We start from the raw sequence: 19871 nt of genomic DNA on the forward strand, positions 1-19871 counted from the left end.
GGCATTGAAAGTGCCACGCGGGAAGAGGATTTTCCTAGAGAAGGAAATAATTTTGTTAATTTAATTGGAAAACAAATATTTCCGCCGACCTGCCACAAAAAAACAAAAATTTTTACATTTGTTTCTAACATAACCAGTCAGAAGATACATGGTTGTTTCAAAAATGGATTGAATTTGCTTCAAATGTGACGTTCGATTTGCTCCAAACAGTTTTATTTTTGTTGCCAGAACAAATTGACAATTTATTTGAGTTTACCTGGAATATTTTTGATTTTACCATGCTTTTTTCTGCGTGTCAGACGGTCTACGGCTATCAAATGGTGGTAAATATAGTGCGTAATTCCGCCGCTATGTGACGCCCCTGTGCATTTAAAACGAAGTACTTTGACATGGTTTATCTCATGATTCTGACCACTTAGATTGTTCGTGTCTTCGGCAAAGTTGATCAGACGGTCTATGGCTATCAAATGGTGGTAAGTTTAGTGCGTAATTCCGTCGCTATGTGGCGTCAGTGTGCATTTAAAACAAAGTACTTTGACATGGTTTATCTCATGATTCTGATCACCTAGGCCATACGCCGCAGTTTGTCACGCCGCCGGTTTTTATTTTTCGCGCCGGCGATCAGTGCACAAACAAAATTAATGTTGCATTCCTTCAAGGATTCTTCTTGAAATTCTTTCGGGGATTTCTCCTAATACGCTGTCGTGGATTTCTCTTAAAATTCCTTCGGGTGTCCTCCTGGAGTTTCTTCGATGGTTTCTTTTAGAATTCTTACGGAGATTCCTCCTTGATTTCCTCCAGGAATTTCTCATAGAATTCCTCCAGGAGTCCTCCTGGAATTTCTTCGGGGATTTCTCCTAGAGTTTTTTCGGAGATTTTTTTTCTGAACTTCCTATGGGGTTTCCTCTTCCCCCTGGGATTTCTGCAGTAATTTCTTCAGAGATTTCTCTTGAAATTTATTCAGGATATGCTCCTGGAATTCCGTCGAAGTATTCATTCTGGGCTTCCTTCAGGGATTCCTTCGGAGATTTCTCCTTGAATTCTTTCGGAGATTTCTTTTGGAATTCCTTCGGGGTCTCCTCCTAGAGTTCTTTTGGGGATTTCTCCTGGAATTATTTCGGGGATTGATCCGCGAGTTCTTTTGGAAATTTCTGCTGAACTTCCTTCAAGGATTCCTCTTGAAATTTCTTCGGGGATTCCTCCTGACATTCCGTCGGGGATTCCACCTGGAATTTCTACGGCAACTCCTCCAGCAATTACTTCGGAGGTTCTTCCTGGATTTCCTTTGGAGTTTCCTCATGGAATTTCTGTTGTAATTCCTCTTCGAATTTCTTCTGAGATTGCTCCAGAAATTTCTCATTGAATTCCTCCGGGGATTCCACCTGGAATTCCTTCGGGGTTTCCTACTGGAATTCCTTGGGGAATTTCTTCTGGAATTCATTCTGGGAAACTCTTGGAATTCCTTCGGTGATTCCTCCTAGAATTCCCTCACGAATTTCTCCTGGAACTCTTTCAGAGGATATTTATCGTTGATCCGTTATTGAAATCCTTTGGAGATTCTTACCCGAATTCCTTTGGAAGTTCCCACTGGAGTCCTGCTGGATTTTTTTTGTGGATAATTGCTGGAATTCCTTTGGGATTCACGCAGGATTATTTTCGGAATTTGACATTCCTGCGGGTTATTATTGTTATTGTTTATTTTAACTTGAAATTTTGAAAGAGGGAAACACCCCTTTGAGTGATTTCGGCATTTCAAAAACGAAATCTTTCTCTAAGAGGCACAAAACCTCTTTTTCTTTTCAAAAAAACATTATAAAAATAACTTAAAACTAAAGGCTCACACGGCAGTGAACCATAACGGAGCCGCTATAAAAAAAATCCTGCGGGGATTCCTCCTGAAATGCCTTTGGGGATTCCCCATAAACTTCCTTCGAAGATTCCTTTTCAATTTTATCCACGGGTTCCTCATGAAATTTCTTCGAGGATTCATCTAATTTTTTTTTCGATGGTTCCTCCTAGAAGTCTTTTGAGGACTCCTTTACGAATTACTTTGAAAAATTCTTTCTGGAATTTCTTTGGGGATTCCTCCTGGACTTCCTTCTGGATTTCTCCTGAAATTCTTTCGGGGATTCCTCTTGATATTCCGTCGTGGATTCCACTGGGAATTCCTTCGGGGTATCCTCTTAGAGTTCCTTCGGGGATTTGTCTTGGAATTCCTTCGTGGATTCCTGCTGGACTTCCTTCAAAGTTTCCTCCTGATATTTCTTCGGGTATTCCTCCTGATATTCCGCCGGGGATTCCTCCTAAAATTAACACGGGAACTCCTCCTGGAATAACTTTAAAGTTTCCTCTTGGAATTCCTGTGGCGATTTCTCTTTTATTTTTTCGGAAATTCCTCCTGGAATTCCTTCAGGGTTTCCTTCTTGAATTTATTCGGTGATATTTCCAAGAATTCCTTCGGAAATTCTTTCTAGAACTCGTGGATTCTTCCTAGAGATCCTTCTAGAATTCCTTCTTGAATTTCTTCGGGGATTCCTTCTGACTTCCTATGGAAATTCCTCTTGGGGGTTTCCTCTTAAAAAACCTTTGAGGATTCCGCTCGAAATTCCTTCGAAGATTTCTTCCGAAGTTCTTTCGGTGGCTCCTCCTGGGATTTCTGCATAAATTTCTTCGGAGATTCCTTCGAAGATTCTTTCTGGAATTCCTGTGGGGATTCCTCTTAGAATTCCGTCGGGGATTCCTCCTAGAATTCTCTCAGGGATTTCTCCTGGAATTCCTCCAGAAATACCTCTAAGGTAATTTTCGTTGATTCCTCTTAGAATTCCTTTGGGGACTTTGTTTCTAATTTTCTTCTAAACTCCCACTTGAATTCTTTGAGGTTTCTTGCTGGAAAATCTTTCGGAATTTCTCCTGGCTATTTTTCGTTGATTCCTTCTAGAAAGGATTCCTTCTCGAATCCCCTTCGAGGATTTCTGCTGTAAAACCCTTAGGATTTCTTCTTGAATTCATTAATGGAATCCTGAAATTCCTCGAAAATTTCAATCATGGATTCCTTTAGAAGTTTCTGCAGGGATCTCTCCAAGACAGACTCTTGAACCACCAGAGATTTCTGCAGTAGTTCCTTCAGGATTTCATACAGCAGTTCCTGCAGAGATAAGCCCAGAATTTTGTTCACGGATTTCTCCAGTTTCTTTCAAGGTTCCTCCTGGAATTCCTTCTGAGATTCCTCCCTGAAGAAACGAGATTCCTTCCCTCTAAATAAATGAAACAAAAATTGTAGCAAAATCTCTATTGAATTGCCTTTAATTGCAATGCAGTATTGCAACATGAACTACACTAAGGATGCGGGTATTGTCACAATAGGTCTAAGGGGCTGTCCTTAAACCACGTGGTCATGAGGGGGGGGGGGTTCGGCCAATGACCATTTTGTATGGACAAAAAAAAATTTTGTATGGGCTAATGACCACGCGGGGGGGTTGAAAACTCCCAAAAAAATGACCACGTGGTTTATGGACAGCCCCTAATCACTGGTCGCAGCAACGGATCTGAACAGGACTTACAAAAGGTATTCATTCAATCAATAGTTTATGTCATCAATGGTCATGAAATAGCTCAGACTACAAATTCTAGAGCGTAATGACAACTTGTTTGCTTTGGCAATGTAACATTATGGTCAAATTTTGGTCACGCCGATTCACGCCGCCGAAAGCTGCCACCGGCGTGTCGCCGCCGTCGCCGGCCAAAAATGGCCATCACGCTGCCGCCGAGCAAAATATAGTCGGCGCACAGGTAGGTCTAGGTGGTCAGAATCATGAGATAAACTATTTCGAAGTACTTTGTTGTAAATGCACACTGGCGCCACATAGTGGCGGAATTACGCACTAAACTTATCACCATTTGATAGCCATAGACCGCCTGACAAACTTGTCTGAAGACACGAACTTTCTACGTGGTCAGAATCATGAGATAAACCATGTTAAAGTACTTCATTGTAAATGCGCACTGGCACCACCTAGCGGCGAAATTACGCACCAAACTTACCATCATTTGATAGCAATAAACCTTCTGATCAACATTGTTGTAGACACGAACTTTCTAGGTGGTCAGAATCTTGAAATAAACCATGTCAAAGTACTTCGTTTTAAATGAATACTGGCATCACCAACTTTGCTGAAGACAAAAACTTTCTAGGTGGTCAGAATCATGAGATAAACCATGTCAAAGTACTTCGTTTTAAATGCACACTGCCGCCACAGAGCGGCGGAAATACGCACTAAACTAACCACCATTTGATAGCCATAGGCCTTCTGATCAACATTGCTGAAGACGCGAACTTTCTAGGTAATCAGAATCTTGAGATAAACCATGTCAAAGTACTTTGTTGTAAATGCACACTAGCGCCACATATCGGTGGAATTACGCACTAAAATTACCACCATTTAATAGCCATAGACCTTCTGATCAACATTGCTGAAGACACGAACATTCTAGGTGATCAGAACTATGAGATAAACCATGTCAAATTACTTCGTTGTAAATGCACACTAGCGCCACATAGCGGCGGAATTACGCACTAAACTTACTATCATTTGATAGCCATAGACCTTCTGATCAACATTGCTGAAGACAAGAACATTCTAGGGGGGGGGGGGGGGGGGTCAGAATCATGAGATAAACGATGTCAAAGTACGTTGTTTTAAATGCACACGGGCGTCACATAGCGGCGGAATTACGCACTAAACTTACCACCATTTGATAGCCATTACCTTTCTGATCAACATTGCTGAAGACACGAACATTCTAGGTGGTCAGAATCATGAGATAAACCATGTCAAAATACTTCATTGTAAATGCACACTAGCGCCACATATCGGTGGAATTACGCACTAAAATTTCCACCATTTGATAGTTATAGTCCTTCTGATCAGCATTACTGAAGACACGAACATTCTAGGTGATCAGAATTATGAGATAAACCATGTCAAATTACTTCGTTGTAAATGCACACTAGCGCCACATAGCGGCGGAATTACGCACTAAACTTACTATCATTTGATAGCCATAGACCGTCTGATCAACATTGCTGAAGACACGAACTTTCTAGGTGGTCAGAATCATGAGATAATCCATGTCAAAGTACTTCGTTTTAAATGCACACTGGCGCCACATAGCGGCGGAATTACGTATCAAACATTTCACCATTTGAAGGTCATAAACCTGCTGAACAACTTTGCCGAAGGTCTAAACTTTGCAGAGGATACGGTTTTTGAGATATAGTTTAGTAAATCATAAGGTTTTCAGGTGATGCCAAACTTTTTGGGGTGCTGCAATATTCAATTGGGGTGTTGCAATACTAGAAGATGCGATTCCATATTTATGGCGGGTAGTGTATCTGCACCGATTCGGCCACGCAGAGTCCCCACTTTGCCCGGCCTGTCCGAACGAGGAGGAGACACCGGAGCACGTGGTATTCTACTGCCCACGGTTCATGGCGGAACGTAGCGAGATGCAAGCGAGTAACGTTGGCAATCTGAACGCGAACAACATCATTACGGAGATGTGCCAGAACGAAGTTACGTGGAGCGCGGTGAATAGGTCAGTTGTACAGATCATATCGTCGTTGCAGCGAAAATGGCGGGAGGATCAGAGGATGGCTGATCGCGAACGGAGTAGGCATGATCCATCGTCGGGGACATGACCGAGTAGTTCGTGGCGTAGTACCGGTTTTGAGTCGTCGGGGCGCTGGTGAACCGGAAGCCAACCACCAACCGGAATCGCCAGACCGACCTCGGCACTTCACTGGTCGGGATTTTCGGTGTCGGGAGAACTTCCACTGCCGGGGTTGTCTCCGTCGGAGTAGGCTAGGTCCACCGCCGGGGACTAGACCGAGTAGTTCCGCGTAAAAAGCACCGGAGCTTGGTCGTCGGGGCGCCTGTGAACCGGAAGCCGACCTCAACCGGAATCGCAGAACCGACCTCGGCACCTACCCGGGAAGTTCGGTTTCGGAAGATCTTCCACTGTCGGGGAACTCTTCGTCGGAGTAGGATAGATTCACCGCCGGGGACTACCCGAGTAGTACGCGAGAGTGCTAAAGGCTACATGGTTCGCTTCCAGAAGACCTGTTTTATCAGCGGAGTAGAGAACTGCATGAGGAGTGTTAGTAACCGTAATCAATCGCTAAATGGCGAACAAATTAGTACTAACACATTACTAACTGGAGCTAAATGGCTCGGCATGTGGCATGGTAAATGTGGCTAACACAGTAGAAGGTCGCTAAATGGCAACTGTTTAACCCTTAAAAGATGTGGACAACTTTTTTGCATAGTTATACTTATAGCTTTGGACACAATGGGTGGATTTTCAAAACCAAAATATTTTTATCAAGGGGATTAGTTGTGCTATCGTATGCATATATGAAGATAATGTTATGCTAGAACATTTTAGAGATATAGCTGCAAATTTATTGTACACCACTTGTTATTCGCTCGATTTCGATTAATATTTCTATGCAAATGTGATATATTTTAGTGAAAATTGCCCAAAACTCCTTGTTTGGGTTGTAGCTGTTAGATAGAAATGAGTTATGTCCGTATACAGCTGTTACATAGATCTCCAGGTTATCCAAAACGTCCAGAAGCTTTGAACTCTGTCTACCAAATACAAATAGTTATGTTTACTTTTCAAATCACTTGAACTTGAAGAATAACATTCAAATATACATTTCAAAACAAGAAATGATGGTAGTCATGACCTGGTGATTTTCTAGGCAACTTAAAAAAGCTCTGAAGTTGTGATTGTAAGGCCTTTACCTGTAATAGTATATCAAACTAATATATGCATGTCAGAACTGATTTCATTAGATCCATATGTACATGTAAATCAGAGTATGAAAGACTAACTGCACATCAATGGCGATACCTTAGGCCATCCAAATCATTCTGAAGTTAAGGCCTTTCTATCTACACCGGTAATAACGCATCGGTTGCATTTCAAACTAAGTATAGTGCGTTTAGGTAGTCATAGAAGATTAGTTGAATCATATGATACTTGTATACACATCATAGAGGCATATACTATTACAGGTAAAGGCCTTACAATCACAACTTCAGAGCTTTTTTAAGTTGCCTAGAACATCACCAGGTCATGACTACCATCATGTCAAGTTTTGAAATGTATATTTGAATGTAATTCTTCAAGTTCAAGTGATTTCAAAAGTAAACATAACTATTTGTATTTGGTAGACAGAGTTCAAAACTTCTGGACGTTTTGGATAACCTGGAGATCTATGTAACAGCTGTATAAGGACATAACTCATTTCTATCTAACAGCTACAACCCAAACAAGGAGTTTTGGGCAATTTTCACTAAAATATATCACATTTGCATAGAAATATTAACTGAAATCGAGCGAATAACAAGTGGTGTACACTACATTTACAGCTATATCTCCAAAATGTTCTAGCATAACAAAATCTCCATATATGCATACGATAGCACAACTAATCCCCTTGATAAAAACATTTTGGTTTTGAAAATCCACCCACTGGGTCAAAAGTTGTAAGTATAACTATGCAAAAAAGTTGTCCACATCCTTTAAGGGTTAATCAAAATAGAATAACAAATTACACGGGAGCCAAACGGCTCAGTACGAAGACTAGAATAACGAATTGGTGATGGTGCACAAGGCACATAACGCCTCCCCTCCGAAGAAATACTGCATGGTGGTACCGGAGGGGAATTTAAGGTGGAGGTGAACTAGGAGAGTGTTTTTAGTGGGTAGGCGCACATTCGAATCCCACACAGCGTCTTTAGAAGGTTTTTGGACTCCTAGAATAAAAAAAAAAAACAGACAGACAGACAGACAGACAGACAGACAGACAGACAGACAGACAGACAGACAGACAGACAGACAGACAGACAGACAGACAGACAGACAGACAGGCAGACAGACAGACAGGCAGACAGGCAGACAGGCAGACAGGCAGACAGGCAGACAGGCAGACAGGCAGACAGGCAGACAGGCAGACAGGCAGACAGGCAGACAGGCAGACAGGCAGACAGGCAGACAGGCAGACAGGCAGACAGGCAGACAGGCAGACAGGCAGACAGGCAGACAGGCAGACAGGCAGACAGGCAGACAGGCAGACAGGCAGACAGGCAGACAGGCAGACAGGCAGACAGGCAGACAGGCAGACAGGCAGACAGGCAGACAGGCAGACAGGCAGACAGGCAGACAGGCAGACAGGCAGACAGGCAGACAGGCAGACAGGCAGACAGGCAGACAGGCAGACAGGCAGACAGGCAGACAGGCAGACAGGCAGACAGGCAGACAGGCAGACAGGCAGACAGGCAGACAGGCAGACAGACAGACAGACAGACAGACAGACAGACAGACAGACAGACAGACAGACAGACAGACAGGCAGACAGGCAGACAGGCAGACATTTTACCGGTGATCCTTTAAAACTTTTTCCAGAGTTTTATTTTTTGGAGCATCTCAAGGATGTTTTCAAGAAACAATTCTAGGAGTACCTGGACAGGGAAACTCCCTAGCTTCAGAAATGTCCTCAGTGATTCCTTGAAGAAATCCTTCAGGACTTTGGTTTCCAAAAAATTAAACAAGACTTCAGCACATATCTTTAGAAATATACAAGAAATTCTTCGAAACATTTCTCATCTCCAGGAGTTTTACGGGGATTGCTTAAGAAATTTCACCAGAATTTTTTTTTCAGAAACTCCCCAAGGCTGCCCGTTAGAAATCTCTTTTTTTTTTTTTTTTTATTCCTTGTTGGGTATCTAAGTCACTGCGACCAGTTGATAGATCTATTGTGACATATGCCCCATTTTTGTTTAGCTTTGTCAAGTCGACGTATCACCATTGGTATTGGTAATAATCAGACTTTGACCAGAAGCAGTATCCCAACACGGTGACACACTTCGAATGAATTGAACCACCGTAATTGGGTTTGTTCTCCAAACATCAAAGGGTTCTATTAGCCCTTTGTCGAAGAACCTAATTCTTTTAGTTACAATTGCCGGACAATGGCATAACAAATGTTCCGAGTCTTCTATATCTATGCCGCAAAAGCGACATACATCATCTTGAAGTTTTCCAATTAGCTTCAGATGATACCGGCTCGGACAATGACCTGTTAAGAGGCCGGTTAAAGTACTGAAATCTTTTTTGGAAAGTTCCAGAATTTTGCGAGTGTTTGCAACGTTTGGCTTTATAAAACGCTTAGACTGCCTCGCAATTGTGGTGTTTTCCCATATGGAATTTAATTTTTCCTGTTTCCAAGCTTTAAACTCCATTCTGAGAGAACACCCAGATATGCTACAAAATGGTTCAGGACCTATGAATTGATGAGACGACCCAAGTCTTGCTAACATATCGGCTTGCTCGTTTCCTTCAATTCCACAATGTCCTGGAACCCAAAACAACTTCACCTCATTTCGGTAAGCTAATTGTTGAAGTGATTGGATACACTCCCAAACATGTTTTGAAGTGCATGAAATCTCTTTAGGGGTTTTCTCGGAAACTGCTCTAGAAATTTGTTAAGAAATTTCTAAAAAAAAAAATGCTTCAGAAACTCCTCCTGGAGCTTTTCTGTGGAATTTATTCCGGAGTTCCTCCTGAAGTTTCCCTTGAAATTCTTTAAGGATTTCCATCAGATATATCTCAGGGAGTTCCTAATGATTATTCAAGGAATTTCTCCAGATTAATTCAGAAATTGCTTCAGGGGTTTTAGTCAAGGAATCCTTCCAGAAAATTTTCAAAAATTTCTTCTAAGAATCTCCACACATTTCTTCTTGAGTACCTTAAGAATATCCTTAAGAAATTCCTTTAAGGACAAACGTCTTGAAATCCCTCTTCAAAAGTGCATCAAAACTTCAAATGCACAAATCTCAAGAAGCAAGCTTCAAACAAAAATGCATTTTATTATATTATTCAGTTTTTGCTCACTTGTAATTAGCTTAAAACAAGAAGCTCAGGAGCGCTGGTTTTGTTTACGAAGAGATTTGTGCCCTCGAAATCGTGAATAGGTGCCGAAGTCGGCCATTGTGGCGGCCATTTTGTGATTCTTAAAAGTCTGTCCTTAACTTTCTTTTTGCATCACGTCGGGAACAGCTCGCTGACGTAGTGTACGGTTTGGGTCAAAAAATGACCCCAATGCCAAAGGAGGGTTAAAAATACAAAAATTCCTGCAGTAATTATTTGTGAAATTTTTGGAAAAACTGTTGAATAAAATCTCTAGATATTTCTGAGAGAATCGCAGGAGCAGTTTCAAAAGCAATCTTTGGAGAAATTTCCGCAGAATTTTTTGATGGGAAATTTTATGAAAAAAAAACCATGGGAGAACTTTTGAAGAAAACCCATGCTGAAATTCCTAAAGGTATCTTAACATTTCTTAAACATTCCTTGGAAGATTTTTTGAAAGAATTCTTGAAAAGTTTTATGAATGAATTCCTGGTATAATTTCTGAAGGTATCAATAATACAATTATGGAATGAATTCATAGAAAATTTTCCAGAAGCGTTTTGGGAGAAATTTCTGAAGGAAACACTGGAAGAAGTTCTAAAGGGAACTTCGGCGATTTTTTTATGAATCCCTGGAAGATTATCTTAAGAAATCCGTGAAAGATTTTTCAAAGTAAATTTTAAAAGATTATCTAAAGAATCCCTTTGCGAAATTTCTGTTGGAACTTAGAACTTTTGAACTTTCTAAAAGAAATCGCTGGAAGAATTGTCTGAAGAACTTCAAGAGAAATTTCTGATAAAAATATGGAACTTTGTTTGGAAAATAGTTTATTGAATTCTTCACCCATTATTTTGGCAATTTAGATTCTTTAGATCTTCCGATTTGGATGTTCTTTGGTAATAGATTCGTGTGTACTTTGAACATTTTTCTGGTTATTCTTTTGGAAACTTCTATCGTTATGTCTTCGAAAATTTCTTTCGAAATTCCTTCTGCTATTCTTTTCACAATTCCATCGAGAAGTTTGTATGTGATTTTTCGGGAATTTCTTTAGAAAACTACTTCGGCAATTCGTTCGGAAATTGCTTTAGAAAATTCCTTGAGATATTTCCCATGCATTTTTTTTGGAAATCCTCCTCACAGTTATTTCGCTACATTCTTTGACAGTTTTTGGGCGAATTTCCTTGAAAATTTCCTCATCACCTCGCAATTGGCGTAACTAGGATGTTTTCCTTGAGAGATTTCTTCAGGGATTTCTCCATATATTCCTTCCAGAATTCCGTTAGATATTGCTCCAATAGGTCCATCTGGAATTATTCGAAGTATTTCTGCAGGAATGTCTTCCAGAAATTCTTTTAGAAAACTTTACTAGAGATTTTTCAAAAATTATTCCAGTAATTTCTTATAAACTTTGAACAAAATCCTTAAGGAGTCCATCCAAGTATTCTTTTAATATTTCGTCCAGAAATTACCGCAGACTTGGATTTCTTCAGATTTCTTAATCCAGAAATCATACAGAAATTCTTCCAGGAATTTGCTAAGAAATCTCTTCTGCGATTCCCTATGGAATCCCAATTGGGATTGCTTCTGGGATTCATCATGGGGTGCCTTCACAAGTTCCTACCCGGAAATTCCTTCTATGATTCTTTCAGGAACAACTTCCAGGATTATTTAAAAAATGCCTTTGTTGGAATGCGGGTCTAGGGCGAACGAATACATATTGAAAGCTGCCTTTTTTGGTCAGCTTCAATGCTGGAGTTTTATTTATCATTACAAATTCAAGCTTTTTATCAATCCTTAAGATATGTATGTAACTTACATTTTTCTGTTACTCCCAGACACAAACATCCCAAAACTTTCACTACTGCTATCTACTGCCTTCAATCTTTTGCACAGTTGTATATGCTAAACTATGCCAGTGCTGCCAGTTTCACCAAACTCAAAATCCTTCGTAACAGCCTCCAAGAACTCTTCTTGGGATTCCTGCAGGAATTCCTTCTGGATTTCTTTCAGAAACTTCTCCAAGAATTAATCCAAGACTTCTTCCAGGAACTGTTTAGAGATTCCATTTAGCATTCATCTTGGGATTGCTTCCAATATTCCTCCTGGTGTTTTTTTTCAGGAACTCTTCCAGGCATTCCTTCAGGAACTGCTACACGGATTCCTCCAAGAGTTCGTCTACGTACTCTTTTTTAGGATTCCTTCGGGATTTCCTCAGAAATTTCAACGGTTTCTTCACAGTCTCGATTTCTTCAGTACTTCCTAGCGGGGTTTCTTCAGAAACTCCTCCTAGAATTGCAGCAGAAATTGATCCTTAGATTTCTTTGGGAATTCTTCCTGGGATTCCTAAAGAAATCTTCCAAAATTTCTTTCGGGAATTCTTCCAAGATTCCTCTGGAAATTCCTGCGTTGATTTCTCTAAAAAATTCTACAGGGATTCGTCCAGAAATTTCTCTATGAATTCCTCCAGAGATTACCACAAGTATTCTTCTAGAGATACCTCAAGGAATTTCTCTAGAGATTTCTCCAGGGATTCATTCTGAAAGTGCTCCATTGGTTCCTCAAGGAAATTCTCTAGGAATTCCTCAAGGGGCTTCTCTAGGGATTCCTCCAGGGATTCTTCCAGGAATTTCTCGAGAAATTTTTCAAGGAAATTCCCTAGAGATTCCCCCAGGAATTTTTTCAGGCATTCCTCCAAGAGTTCCCCCAGGGATTTCTTAAGTGATTCCTCTAGGATTTCATTCATGGACTCCTCCAGAAATATCTTCAAGAATTCCACCTGGAATTACCCCAGGAATTCCTTCAGATATTCCTCCAGGAATTCCTTCAGAAATAACTACAACAATTTCTCCAGAAATTTCTCCAGGAAATCCTATAGGGATTCCTTCGCCCGGAATTTATCTATAAATTATTCCAAGAATTTCTTCAGGGATTCCTGCTTGAATTCCTCTCGATATTCCTCTAGGAATGCCTTCAAGGATTTCTTCAGGAATCCTTCAGGAATCCCTGTAGGGATTCATTCAGAAATTCCCCCAGTAATTTCTCCCGGAATTTATCCAGGAAGTATTCCAGGAATTTCCCCAGGCATTCCTCCATGATTTTATCCAGGAATTTCTCCAGGAACTCCTCCTGAAATTCTACCAAGACTTCCGGCGGGAATTACCCCAGGTATTTTTTCAGGAATTATCCAGGAACTGATCCAGGAATTCTTTCGGAAATTCCCAAATAAATCCCTCCAGGAATTTCTCCTGGGAATCCTCCATGGATTCCTTAAGAAATTATTTCAGAAATTTATTCAGGAATTCCTTCTGGATTTTTTTCCAGGGATTTTCTGTAGAATTCTTCCAGGATTTCCTCTAGGAGTTTATCCAGTTTTTTTCTACAACAGATTTCTTCAGAAATTCCTTTAGGAATTTCTTCAGAAATTTCTCAAGTGATTCCTTGTAGGCTTCTTCCAGAGATTCCTCTAGGAATTTTTCCGATGATTCCTGCAGAAGTACCTCCTAGCATTCTCCCAGAATTCCTCTAGAGATTCCTCCTGGAATTCATTCAGGGATTCCTCCAGGAATTCTTCCAAGGACAGCTCCACGGAATTTCTCCAAGAATTCCTCTAGGGATTTATCCAGGAATTCTTACCCGGATTCCGCTAGGAATTTGTCCAGAAGATCCTCCAGGCATTCCTCCTAACATTCCTACAGAAATTGCTTCAGGGATTCTTCCAGGGATTCCTCCAGGGATTTTTCCAAGAATTTCTTTAGAAATTTTTCTGAGGGTTCCTCCAGGAATTCCTCAAGAGGTTTCTTCAGAAATTTCTCCAGGGACTCCTCCAAGATTTCCTCTAGGGAATTCTTCAGGAATTCATCGAGGGATACCTTCAGGATTTCTTCCAGGGTTTGCTACAGGGATTCCTCCAGGGTTCCCTTCATGAATTCCTTTAGGAATTTCTCCGAAAATTCATTCAGGGATTCCTTCAACGATTTCACAAGGAATTCAACTAGGGATTGCTCCAGGAGTTGTACCAGAGGTCCCTCCCAGAGCTCTTCTAGAGATTCCACCAGGAATTCATTTTCAAATTTATCCAGGGATTTCTCAAAAAATTTCTCTAGGGATTTCTCCGGAAATTTCTCCTGGGATTCCGCCAGAATTTTGTCCAGAAGTTTCTCCATGCATTCCTCCTGAGATTCCTCCAGAAATTGCTTCTGAGATTCCTCCAGGGATTTTCCATGAATTCTCCTAGGAATTCTTCCAGAAATTTCTCCATAAATTTCTCTAAGTATTCCTCCAGGAATTCCTCACAGATTTCCTCTAGGGAATCCTTCAGGAATTCATCCAGGGATTCCTTCAGGATTTCTTCCAAGGCTAGATACAGGAATTCATCCTGGAATTTCTTCAGGGAGTACTCCAGGAATTTCTCGTGGAATTCCTCCAGGGATTCTTCCAGGGTTTCCTTCAGGTTCAGAAATTCCTCCAAGAATTCTTTTAAAAATTCCTCTACGAATTTATCCAGGGATTCCTCCAGAGATTTCTCTAGGAGTTCATCTAGGGATTGCTCCGGAATTCTACCAGAGGTCCCCCGAAGGAAGCCTTTAGAGATTCCACTAGGAATTCATTTAGGAATTAATCCAGGGATTGCTCCAGGCATTCGTCCAAGAATTTCTCCAAGGATGCCTCCCGGAGATCGTCAAAATATTGTTTCAACAATTACTCCAGGGATTTTTCCAGAATTTCCTCGAGCGATTCCTCCAGGGATTTCTCCAGGAATTCCTCTGGGGGTTTCTCCAAGAATTCCTAGCTCCTGGAATTCGTCCAGAAGCTCCTCCTACGATTCGTCCTGAAATTTGTCTAGGAACTCCTGTAGGGATTCCTCAAACGATTTTTGCAGAAATTTCTCCAGTGATTGCTCCCATAATTGCTCTAGACTTCCTTCTTTCAGAAATTCCTCCAGAGATTCCTACAGGATTTACTCCAAGCACACTTGCAGGAATTCCTCCAGGGATTTCCCCAGAAATTTATTTAGGGATTCCTCTGAGAGTTCTTTTGGCAATTGCTCTCGTGATTTTTTCAAAAAATGATTCAGGGGTTCGGTCAGTAATTTCAGAAATTCATCCATCATCTTTTCCAGGGATTCACCCAAGATTTCTTCCAGGATCACCTCATTTTGTTTTAATTTCTTGAAGGATTTCTAGAGGAATTCCTCCAGCGATTTGTATTGGAATTCTTTAAGATAATTTTAGAGGGATACTGGAGCCAAGAAGTCATCGAAAAATTGTTTTACAAGTATCTCCGAGAATTTGTTAAGGAGTTCATCCACAGATTTATTCTGGAATCCATCCATGAATTCCTCCAAGAATACCCTCTGCAGCTCCTGCAAAGTAGATTCTTCATTAATCCGTACTGCGATTTTTCAGGAATATATCTTGTGATTCTTTCACAGTCACTGTGGCTTACTTTAACATTTAATAATTGTATGCTAGAAGCGCTTTCAGACATTCCTCCAGGAAATCTTCCGGGAATTCACCCAGAGAAGATACTCTCGGTATTCTCCCAGGGTTTCCTCTCGGAATTTCTCTAGAAAATTTTCCTTCTGCAATTTCTCGAGATATTTCTCCTGCATTTCATTTAACAGTTTTTTTTTAATTCCTCAAGGAATTCCTTTTGGGATTTTTATTGGAGATCATCTTGGGATTTTTCCTGGAATTCTTGCTCAGTGCCACATAGACATTTCTTCTGAGAATTTTATAGAAGATCCGTCTGTGATTTCTTAAGAATTCTGGAATTGCAGTTTCAGGGGGTACCTGGAGGTCTCAGGAGCGTTTCAGAGGGGTTCCAGGGCTAGTTCCAGGGGGTCTCTTCTGGGTTTTAGGAGTCTTAGTAGCCGAAGACAATATTTACCTTTTTTTAATTTATTTCAACACTCTCATTTCAGGTATAACATCCGGTTCGAGTCACTCCCATCTGCCCAGCAATAATGACATAACCATCACCAGCACCAGCAGTAGCTTCGAGCACATCCCGGAGCTTATCGGGGCTCGATTTTCACCGTACTGCCAACGCAAACAACAACCTCCTCCGTCGTCGTACCGCCCGCATGGCATTTATGAAAATTTTCCAGCGAATCGAACTCCACCGTTTCCGGCTGCGGTGGCTACCAGGGACAACGACACCGACATCGTCGTCGTTGTCAATCACAATCTGCCCGGCCATCGCCATCATCATCTGGATGAGTTCCCGCAACCGTACGACGTTGTGGACATGAATGCGTTTCGGCAGCAGCAGCAGCAGCAGCCCCAACAACAGCAACGATACAAAAAGGCAGTTAAACGTCCGTTACCAAGGGTACCGGCAATGGGTTTGATGGTGGAACCACCGTCGACGACGACGACGTCGGATTCGATGCAATTGGCGCCACCGCCGCCAGTGCCACCGTTGCCATCGGCGGCTGCCATGAAGGCGGTCGCGACCGCGGCCATTGCCACCATCGAGTACGGCGAGGAGGACGACCAGGATGCTGCTGACCGGCGGAAGAAGAGTTCATTGACCAGGGTGAGTACCCAGGTTGCACTTGTTTTCCTGTTTTGTATTTGGAGTTTTTTTAAGCTCCGATGAAATATCGGAGCTTTCCGATGCGGAACCTTCAGGGAGAAGTCTGGTTATTTATAGGTATGGAGGTTTTAGTCGACTGCAGGTGCATTTGCTTGAGTGAAAATTAATATATGATCACGTATAGAAAGTGCCAAAGAGAGTGATAACTTAGAAGGTAGAGTTGATATGAAGTACAAAGGCTACGCTACCACACACTAGAAGACGGCATAACTCGGAGTAAACAAGATATTATCGTCGCTGCACAAAATCGGTTCGAGATGGTCAAATTATGCTCTACGTGGTTTATGAACAGCCCCTTAAATATTTAAATGTGCATTTATCGGGTTCTTCTATCACTCGAGGAGGAATATAGCCTTGGCAATCGGGGTGGTTGCATACTTTCAGATCATTTCTGGCACAAGACAGGCAGATCGATCCCTAGCACGGACATCAAAATGCAGCCGTCTTGCATTAAAAGCTGATTCGTGCTGGCCCCATTGGGATTAGTTTTCCTAGACAAAAACAAGATATGAAAACAGCTGTCAACTAAACGGCGAACTGTCAACTAAAATACAATTCCAGGACGACTGATGGACCCAAACCAATAAATAAAACCTCGTCATCCTGTGTTCAGAAGATATTATTCCTCTAGATAACAGGGCTGTTGGCCTACCCCATTAGGCCAGCGCGCACATCTATCACCGCAGTATTCTCTGCCAAACGAACGGTGTGATGGATGACATAGGAGTGACAGGTATACGGCCTGTCACCGGGTGAGTGAAGGATATAGATAAATTGCATTGTCACTGCTTGATTATATCTAAACAAGTAAGCTTAATTCTAGTGTAATTTACATTGAAATCATTCCTTAAACTAGTGAACTATAACAAAAATTATACTATTTGGTACATGCACCTAATACTGGTAAGATTATCTACCTAAAATTACTGAAATCGATCTAAAACTAAACTTATACTAGGAAACCTAAACTGCTGTACTTCCATCCCGTGTCACCCAGAGCAATCTATGATCTACCGATTCGGTAAGAAATAAGGTAAAGAAAATCTTCGAAACTTTGCTAACTATATGGTTTACTAGGAACTACTGCTAAGCTCACCTTTGATCAAGAATTATACGACACATTAAGGGAAAACTAAACGTAAGTAAGCTCAAACCATACATTATGCATACACTGATCTACAGGGGTCTATCAACCCGCTGTCACGTAGCAGAAACACTATAGATGATTCATTGTAATTGTAAGCTGAATTTATATCTTTTCATAGGAAAATTATATTCTTATATGTTATTACCACTATCCGGATCGTGCGTATGTTATTACGTTTCTGGTAAAGAATTATAATTCCGGAAAATTCCCTCCCGTTGGACTAAATCCAACATCATATAATTTTCGTTTATACGAATCGAGCGTGATGCCTAGTCGCGGTGTTATTAAATCGGGTGGCAAAGGAGATAATGGTGCGCGGCCGAAGGAAACTGGTGATCTTTGTGCTGGTGGTGATGATGGTGATAATCCAGAAGTGGTGTTTGTTGGAGAAACGTGCAAGACGTGTCGAGGACCGGACAACGAAGAGATGGTTCAGTGCGACAGATGCGATGGGTGGTACCATTTTTCCTGCGTGGGCGTATCAGAGGAAGTTGCCGACAAGAGCTGGAGTTGCACTAACTGCGTCACAGCGAAATGGGTCCAGCGAACTAGAACAGCTTCTGAAATAAATGTCATACAGGAGAAGGTAACACTCGATAGAACGTCAACTAGAAGCCAGCCCACTGAGAACATCGCAACAAGCACCCGCGCTAATATAGTGATCCCTCCAAAGTCTGTCCTTCAGAAGTCTACATCAGCGGGGCCAGTTCCAGTCAACAGTGGTGGCGGGCGGAAAGTTCCTCTGAATGCAGATCAAGGGAAGCAGCAATCGCCATTGCTAGTCAGCGATGGTAACACAGGCACAGGTGTTCAAATTCGAGAAGTGGAGAAGGCCCTGTCACAGGTTTCGGTTTCTTCGTCGCAAAAATCAGCGGTGCAGCGTGCAAAACTGCAACTGATGCGACTGGAAGAAGAACGGCAATTTCAGCAGCAGCAAGAAGAGCGCCGACAAGCTGCAGAACAACGGGCAGCGCAGGAGCATCGTGAGTACTTGGAGCGAAAGTACCGTCTGTTGGAAGAAGTCGTCAGCGAAAAGAGCTCTGGGAGTCGCAGCGAGGCGTCAAGTCGTATCAACGATTGGGTACGAGATGCCAAACAACATCAGCAGACAAACGCACCAGAAATTGATGATTTCGACGTAGAGCACCTTCAAGTTCCTACAGGCATCGTGGAGCAAGGCCACGCCGCTGGTCAGCTCGGGGAAGCTCGTATCCGATTCGAGCCAAATGGCCAGATTAGATCGGCTAATGTGCACACCGGTCAACGACTCCACTGTTGTCCTCCTATTCAACAGCAGCACTCCACATCGCATCCTGAATTTGCCAGCCACTTGCGACAGTCAGGACTAACGATGCAGATGCACCCTGCCAGTCAGCAAGTTGGACTATCAGACAGGTATCCGTCATCTCGGCAAGTTTTGCCAACGATGTTAAACGCCAATAAACGAACAACGTCGCAACAACCTGCGAGCTCAATTCTCAGACCGCCTTTCAACTCTACCACCTTCGACGGGCAAGTCGTAGTACCTCCGGCGTGCTCTACCGGTATTCACCCGCGCATTCCTCGGGAAAATATCGGTGTCTCCCAAGCATCAGACCACGGAACGTATGATGACGAGTTCCAGCTCTCTCGTTCGCAAGTAGCAGCCAGACAAGCGGTTCCGAAAGAACTCCCTCAGTTCAATGGAGATCCGGAGGACTGGCCAGTATTCTTGTCGATGTACAACCGTACGACAGCGATGTGTGGGTTTTCTGACGAAGAGAATATAGTACGACTGCAGAAGAGTCTGAAAGGCAAAGCCTACGAAGCCGTCAAGAGCCGTTTGATCCACCCTGGGAATGTTTCAGGCATCCTGTCAACATTGAAAATGCTGTTCGGCCAACCAGAGGTCATCATTCAGTCGCTGATTGAAAAAGTGAGTACGCTACCAGCAATTCGGGAGGAAAGGCTAGACACACTGGTAGAATTCGCTGTGCACGTACAAAACTTCTGCGCAACAGTGGATGCCTGTGGACTGCAGGAGTATATGTACAACGTTTCTCTACTCCATCAGTTGGTCAGCAAGCTGCCACCCTCGCTTAAACTTAATTGGGCACAGCATCGACTAGTAGCTCCTACGGTCAACTTGGCGACCTTCAGCTCGTGG

General features: G+C 42.2%; 1 protein-coding gene and 1 long non-coding RNA gene across 2 annotated transcripts in view; both read left to right on the top strand.

Annotated features, from left to right (window-relative positions):
• The window catches only part of LOC115269359 (uncharacterized), a 763799-nt gene that overhangs the window by 285513 nt on the left and 458415 nt on the right, over nucleotides 1-19871 (top strand). The window contains exon 5 of the mRNA XM_062846706.1: nucleotides 15902-16518. Within this exon, the coding sequence (XP_062702690.1) occupies nucleotides 15902-16518 (617 nt within the window). The remainder of the gene's footprint in view (nucleotides 1-15901; nucleotides 16519-19871) is intronic.
• LOC134285607 (uncharacterized) lies at nucleotides 16533-17821 on the top strand. The gene is made up of 3 exons (XR_009996500.1): nucleotides 16533-17481; nucleotides 17537-17599; nucleotides 17656-17821. It is a non-coding gene; the product is annotated as an uncharacterized LOC134285607 (long non-coding RNA).

The sequence above is a fragment of the Aedes albopictus genome, chromosome 1, assembly GCF_035046485.1.
Source record: "Aedes albopictus strain Foshan chromosome 1, AalbF5, whole genome shotgun sequence".
In the NCBI taxonomy this organism is placed as follows: domain Eukaryota; kingdom Metazoa; phylum Arthropoda; class Insecta; order Diptera; family Culicidae; genus Aedes; species Aedes albopictus.